The following is a 7,579-nucleotide window of genomic DNA, read 5'->3' on the forward strand; positions in this document are numbered from 1 at the left end:
CTATAATCGTCGGATCTGGTAGTGATTCAAACGTTTGATTTTCTTCTCGTAAATGATTTAGAAAAGCAACGAAGGCGTCTACGCACGCATCGCAAGTGTTTATTTCGCGACAAATGGACAACTCAGTCGGGCAGTGTTCGCATCTTCGCGGCACTGGACTATTTCCGATATGAATAAAATGTCTTAGTACCAATTGGAATTGTTGTTCAGGGTGAATTCGTTCATAGTCTACCTTGCACTGATGGCACAAGAGTCCCGCGTTGTTATAATCACTGGCAATACCGAACAACCCGTAACCGAATTCAGTAATGCAATGACAAAGACTTACGCGATATACGTATAAATTGCGGCAGGGGAAGTTTTCGATTTTCGCGATCTCTCGAGTCCCCTGCACATTTGCGGTTTTCTAAATTCGAGTGCATGCAGCAATAATATCTGTTCTACTTTTAGTAGTAGTTGTAGAGAATATCGAGCATCTGCAGTGGCGGCAATCTCGGAGTACGGAAGGTGATGGGGATCAGTTTCCACGTTGGAGGCGGCGTCGGTGACCAAAAGCTTCCGGTGAATAATTGTTCGTAGTTTTTATTGTAACTTGACTCGACATCAAGCAGGTTTTGCAAATGTCGAGGAAGTCGATCGTTCAATTTATTAAAGAGTTTTTTCAACGACTGCTTCCAGTCTGAACGGTGACGGCGATTCAGTGACATCGTAAAGAGATCTTACTGTAATAATTCATTATAACTTTTTATTTCGTGACTCTAAGCTGTGCTCTTGCACAGATGAATGCGCTCGGTGACGCAAGCGATAGCTTTATCTGCGGTATGTTAAGTCTCACGGACGACTCTGTAGTGAGCGCCGCAATTCAATGCATCATGAGAACACAATATTCCGTATTAATTTGCGTTCATTTTACGCACTATCCACGATTCCGATAAAGTATTGTGCCTCGCGGGCGACTCTCAGTAGAGATGTTCTTCATCCAGGGACGCATGTCTTTTATTTTTAATATATATATATATATATATATATATATATATATATATATATGTATGTATACGCTGAAATAAATGAAATTGAACATAATAATTAAAATTTTATATATTAAAATTGTTGTTTTGAAAATTACTTAAAGTATGTCTACGCGCTTGACGTGACAGTGTACAATGTCAAGGATATAGTTAAGAAGAAGAGACGCAACTGGTGGAAATATGCGAAATTGAGAGTTCAATTTTTGAACTTCGTGTCGGATCGAAAGAAGCAGTTGACGCGACAGTTGATAGATTGAATCGCCGATGATTTGAGGAAGGTACCAGGAGTGTGCGGGGAAGCGAGAAGCGTCGAGTGCGACAGCAAGTAGGGATGTATCGCTATGACGCTCGCGCGAATTATCGTCAAGGGTATCGATTGTGGCAAAGAGCGCGAATTTGCGCGAATATAAAAGAGAATGTACTAATATATCTATGTAAAAGAATATATTAATATGTATACTAATATGAATATGTATAAGAATATGTACACGAATATATGTGTAAAAGTGTGTACAAATATGATGCCGAGTAATAAAAGTAACGAATATATGTGTAACGGCAGGGCCATTACGAACCTACATACATATGTATATATACATACATATACATAAATATATACATATACATATAGAAACACTTGGCTTACTACCCTGCATTACCCATCCCGCTTGCACGTACACCACTTGCGCTATCGCAGTCGCTCGCTTGCCTATAGGTCGCACGCGCCGTCTCGCTCACGCTATCTCGCTCGCGGTGCCCCCACGCGATACCGACTCCCCGCCACTGGACCGACGGCGCGCAGTGGGGAACGCCGACCGGGTATATAAACTGGCCGGCCGAGACATCGAGACCAGATCCTATCCTGCGATCCGACTCCCGATACCGACCTAACCAGTACCTACTACCTCTCGGGGCCAAGGTTTCACTTGGTTCTGCAGGGTTTCACCGGCTTTCTCTACCTTCGGGCTGAGGTTTCACTCAGCTCTGTCGGGTTTCGCCGACTCCTGTCACCGCTCCACGGGCTGAGGTTTTACTCAGCTCTGTCGGGTTTCGCCGACTCCTGTCACCGCTCCACGGGCTGAGGTTTTACTCAGCTCTGTCGGGTTTCGCCGACTTCTGTCACCGCTCCACGGGCTGAGGTTTCACTCAGCTCTGTCGGGTTTCGCCGACTCCTGTCACCGCTCCTCGGGCTGAGGTTTCGCTCAGCTCCACCGCCGGTTTCGCCGGTTTCCGTTGCGAAGGCAGGGCTCGACGTGGCACTCGACCCTGCCCGCAATACCTAATCGTCCCGCCTGACATTAGCTCGTAAGTGCATGCGATAGAGATTAAGGCCGCTAGTTATAAGTCAGTAATCCTAAGATCCCTAGTGGTAATCGCGCCGTGTAAATAGACCGATGTCGACCGCACGCCGCACCCGTCCTGCGCATCTCATCGCCTTACGCCACCCGGTTGCGTCTCCGCTTTGCTACCAGCGACACTGCGGCATCACCCGGCTCTGCACTACTCTATATCTACCTTTCCACCAATAAGCGATCTTTTCGCCGCCACTTGTGTTCGCGTACGCTTGAGTCTCCCCTCCTCTCGAACCCGGACACCGACGAGCCGATCCGAGCGTCGAGCGAGGTGACCGCGTCACATATGTACGATGTATACTGAAATAAAGAGAGAGTAATGCGAATCGTCATTAATACGCATCGTTGTTGCGACGATTAACCGATGTGAGAGAGACAGAGTTTTTTTCCTCGTTCCGAGAATGTATGAGAGTGGGAATCGCGCGAGAAGAAAATTGTCGTAGGAGTATTAATAAGGAGAGAATATTTCATTAGGAATGTGAATGTTGTGCGGTGCGTCATTTTCGCGCTCGCTACGCATGACTACGGGAAGTCTGACCGCAACGGCGATAGAAGATTAGTCTATCGTTTATTTCGTCGTTCTTTATTTTGTTCTAATTAAAGCGATTGTAATTTCTGATTCGCGACTCGGATCGATTGTTCGCGTCGGTCTCTGCCCTCTCGCGACCGATGGCAACATCGATCGAGCGATTCGCGCGTATTTCGATCGGAGACGCGCAGTGTCGATTCGACTCTCGTCTCGCACGATGACGCGCGGGATCGCGTGCGCGATAACCGTTATCTTGCGACTTCACCGCCGATAGCGACTTCGCCGCCAACAGCTACGAGGAGGCGATTCGGTTTTTGCAAACCTACGGATATCTGGACGGCGATAACGTGCAAACAATATCAGATAACGCGACGTTGGCTCTGAGACACGCGATTGCGCTTTTCCAGGAGTATTACCGTATACCTGGTGATGGTGTTCTTAACGAAGCTACATTGGAACAGATGCGTAAACCGCGATGCGGCGTCAAAGATATATCGAGTGACTTGGACAACTCTCCGAAGAAGTGGGCGAAGACGCATCTCACTTGGAACTTTCACCTGGCGAGCGAGAACGTTCTACGAGTCACCGAGGTCGTGTTCGAGATGTGGGCTGCGAATTCGTCGCTGACGTTCGAGCGCGATTCGATGAATCCCGATATCGTGATATCATTTCGGAAAGGTTTTTACACGTTCATAGATCCTCGGCATCGAGGTAGCCGAATATGTCGTTGCTGGACGGACCAGGAAACGTGCTAGCTCACGCTTTTTTACCATCGTCCGAGGTGTCAGAGGTGCACGTGGATAACGCGGAGAAGTGGCACATCGAGCTGACCGCTAATCCTGACGATACGATTCATCTGCTGCATACGTTGACGCACGAGATCGGTCACGCGTTAGGATTATATCACAGTCCTCTGAAAAATGCGATAATGTACGCTTTTGTTCCCTCTAAGACCTTTCCCGTGCGATTGAGCAAGGCGGATTTTCTCGCCATTCAGAATTTATACGGTTTAAGAAATAAGAGCGAAATTGCGAGACCAGTTACGACAATCGTAGCGACGACCACGATCGCGACGCGCGACACGGGGGATTCCGCGGATCTATGCGCGTTGCGACGCGTCGATGCGGTGTTGGTGTTAGAAAATAGAATGTACGTGGCGTATTGACACTACTTATGGTCGGTCGACCTAAACGGAAAATCTTACGGCAGGTCGTTGTTACTGACTATCTGCGTTTTCTTCCCGATAATTTTACGCGTTTGGCGCGTATCGACGACCCTCGGGCCAACTCGTATTGTTTGTTGACGATACGGTTTACATGATAGAATATCTGAGTTTTGAGCTAGTATCGGATTGGCCGAGGAAATTGAGAAATATGAATCTTCCTCCCAATGCGAAAATCAACGCTGTGGTTAATACTAACGCGGGGCGAACGTTCACGATTTACAACGACGAGATCGTGGCCGAGATTGACGATTGCTCAATGATAGCCATTAGACATAATTCGTTGCACACGATATTTCCGGGGATTTCACCCGCTGTAACGTCCGCCATTCGATACATCGACGGTAATCTGTACTTTCTCGTTAAACGATAGTTCTTCAAGTACAACGAATTTATTAGAAGTGTAACTATGGCCGGTAAATTTGATTCAGAGATTATCGTGTGTCCAAGGGACGGACTGTTAGAGCAATTGCGCGCTCTTTTGAAAAGACTCGCTCAGATGAGGAACGTATTTTCAAGCGAGGATGATTTAGAAGAGGAGAGGGAGGAGGAAGAGGCACAGAAGTTTTCGTATAGTGTATAGAGCTAAGGATACGAAACATTTACGAACAGTATCGTGCGATCTCTTCGATCATAAAGATGTACGATATCGAGCACTCGCAGAATTCCGAGACGCGCCGAGTCGACGAGAGCGACGACGCGAAAAGAAGAAAGAGGACGCTCGACGATGACAGGCCGATCGCGTCGAGTCATAGTAATGCCGGATTGACTGTACGAACAATCCAGTTAGAATTCTAGAACGAAAAATTTCCTTGACTAAGACGGGATACAAGTTTCTTAATGTATGTGTCACTCTTGAACGCTCCTCGCGCGTGAATATTATCCTGGGAGATAATCATGGCAAAGAGGTCTCGATGTCGCCCGATACGTGGAGGCAGCTTGTCGAGCAACGACATGTTCCCTCGAAGTATCTGCAGAGTACCAACGGAGAACTGTCCTTTCCAGCCCCGTCGCATATTGGAAATATGACCGTGCGTTTCGGAAAAATCAACAACTTGACGATATTACGCCTGGAAACATCCGCTGCTCGCTTGGCCGTCGAAGGAAACAGTGAATAACATGTTCGAGCTCGAGCATTGTATCAGCAGATTCGTTATCTCGTTGACCAAGATATTAGGAAAAATCGATGCGAAATTGGCACGTTTCAAAGATATCGCATTCACTGCTAAGGATACGGAAAATATCTCGAGAGTCATACACGATAGCGATGCCTTCGATCGTAACGATATGCGTTATCGATTGCGAACTCGTTGCTCTGTACTTTGGGATGTAAGATTGAGATGAAATAAAGTGAGATATATTATAAACAATGTTTTTTTGTATTTCCTCAAGCATGTAAGTGTAGCGAGCAATAAAAGAATTCGATTATAATATAAGCAATGAATCTAATTATAATATATAAGCACTGAATCTAATATATGATACAATAATTGAAAACCAATCTGACATATGATATAAGTCGTTAACGCGATATTACAATTCGGTGATACATTCCCGTCGTTTCGATCACCAGTCGTACAGTTTGCACACGTTTTCCATAGCGCAATGCTTCGCGTGATGCTCGCAGTGAAATGCTCGAACGTCGTCCAAAGTGCTTAGGCGCTCTATATCCTCGAAATCCGCGTCGATAGTCTCGACGATCACGTCGTGGTCCGCGATGAGGTCGCAGCCGAGAATCTTCTCTAACCACCTCTCGTGCGCGTCGTCAAGCGTCTTATTTCCATTTCTAGTATATAGTTCAACTTTTAGTACGTAATTCGACTTTTAGCGTATAATTCCATTTCTAATTCTAAATAAGTAGTCTCAATTGTCCATTTTTGTGTTATTGAATGATATCTCGTGAGTATAATCTTGAATCGAATGTCTAAATAAATTAATATTATAATTGAACTTCCACGTGTCCATTCTTTCGCGCGTACCATCACCGCATCGATTAGTGAAAATGTTCACGAGGTAGTGAGGTTTCACGCGTTATTAAACAATTCTCAAATTTGATTTATCGTCCATTATAACAAGAACGCTGAGGTTTTCCCGGAGCAGGTGTTTTGCGTTTATCCGCACTTACCACGACGGAGGCTCGAAATTCTTGTCCGCGATAGATTCAATCGTTCCCACGCGAAGCCGAAACGCAACGCGAATTGGCTCGCCGCTGAACGATAACCCTTTGAAAACCTTCGTTTAACAATTGAACAATCGAAGCCTCACGAATGCTGAAAGGCAGGAAGAATCGCGCTGGTCGGAAGACCTCAATTCGATACTTGGAATACGACCTCCACGTGGCATCCATCTTCGACCATAACGAGGCCATCGGCGAGACCAGGTTCGACGGAGAGTACAAGCTCCTGGTGCACGACAGACTCTGGAGTGGACGACCGGCCCCGTCAGCACTTGCTGCTTCTACAAGCAAACTCCAGTTCCAGCCTCGAATTTCCCTCGAGGAATACCTGCGCAGAGCATCTTAAGCCACGGTAGGTGAATTGATTCAACAAACGAAATATAAGCCTCCCGCGCGTGGGAATCCTCGCGTCATCTCGTTGATTTAAATGTAAGGGCCTCGCCGCGTGTATTGCAATTATCTCATTAAACAATATATGAAAAATTACACGCCACGTGTATATTTCGGAACGACGCTTATATCGTAGAAGAATTTCGTTGCGTCAGCGTAAACGTGACCGTCTATCGCACAAAAAACAAGGAAAGCGACTCGGCCGGAAAGGTTTTATGACCGATCCTTTGTTTTTTGGGTACAGTTTTTGTTCCATGCGTCGGTTTCACTCGAGGAATGCACTCAGTGCTCGTTTCTAACTTCTTTGAGAATACACTGAAATATCCGAAATATTATTTAGCATCATGTGCGGACGCATTTTTTTTTACATTTGCTAGAATTCTTAATTAATTGTAATGTGCCTTCCTCGATTTAATACCGTACGCAACTCGCACACTCATCCGAGCGCCGCCTTCCGTTATCGCGTCAATTCAGTGCGTTGCATCACCGCTTTCGATTACCGCCGCGTAGATGACTCAGCCGCTAGGTGTTTACCCAACAGCGCGGAAATTCTCTGCTATTGTTGCAAAGAATTGATACCTGAGGGCACGCTTACATACCGTCTCGCTCTATCTAATTCTTTCAAATTCGGGTACACCGAACCCGTGGACTTCTGCGAATGTTGTTACACCCCTCTCTCCATCATCCACGGGATAGAACATTGCGACGAATGTACCAAAATATATATAGCCGCCCTACAAGTCTTTGAGGAAGAGGGGGAAATAATCGAGAACGCTGAGGGACGATACTATATCGACGAATCAAACTCCGCACTCGACTTGATTATTTCGCGGCGACTGTTAAACTTTTCTCTTTCATTATTCCAATGCGAAGAATAAAAAC

General features: G+C 46.0%; 1 protein-coding gene across 1 annotated transcript; it reads left to right on the forward strand.

The window, feature by feature from the left end:
- Window positions 1-783: 783 nt before the first annotated feature.
- On the forward strand, window positions 784-4,074 carry LOC105423331 (matrilysin-like). Its single transcript, XM_089072208.1, has 4 exons — window positions 784-819; window positions 1,133-1,272; window positions 3,184-3,568; window positions 3,625-4,074. Exons 1-4 carry the CDS (start codon window positions 784-786, stop codon window positions 4,072-4,074), a joined length of 1,011 nt encoding a protein of 336 aa, XP_088928334.1.
- The last annotated feature ends 3,505 nt before the right edge of the window (window positions 4,075-7,579 follow it).

Source organism: Pogonomyrmex barbatus, unplaced genomic scaffold (genome assembly GCF_055798465.1).
Source record: "Pogonomyrmex barbatus isolate J1 unplaced genomic scaffold, ASM5579846v1 scaffold1, whole genome shotgun sequence".
Lineage (NCBI taxonomy): Eukaryota > Metazoa > Arthropoda > Insecta > Hymenoptera > Formicidae > Pogonomyrmex > Pogonomyrmex barbatus.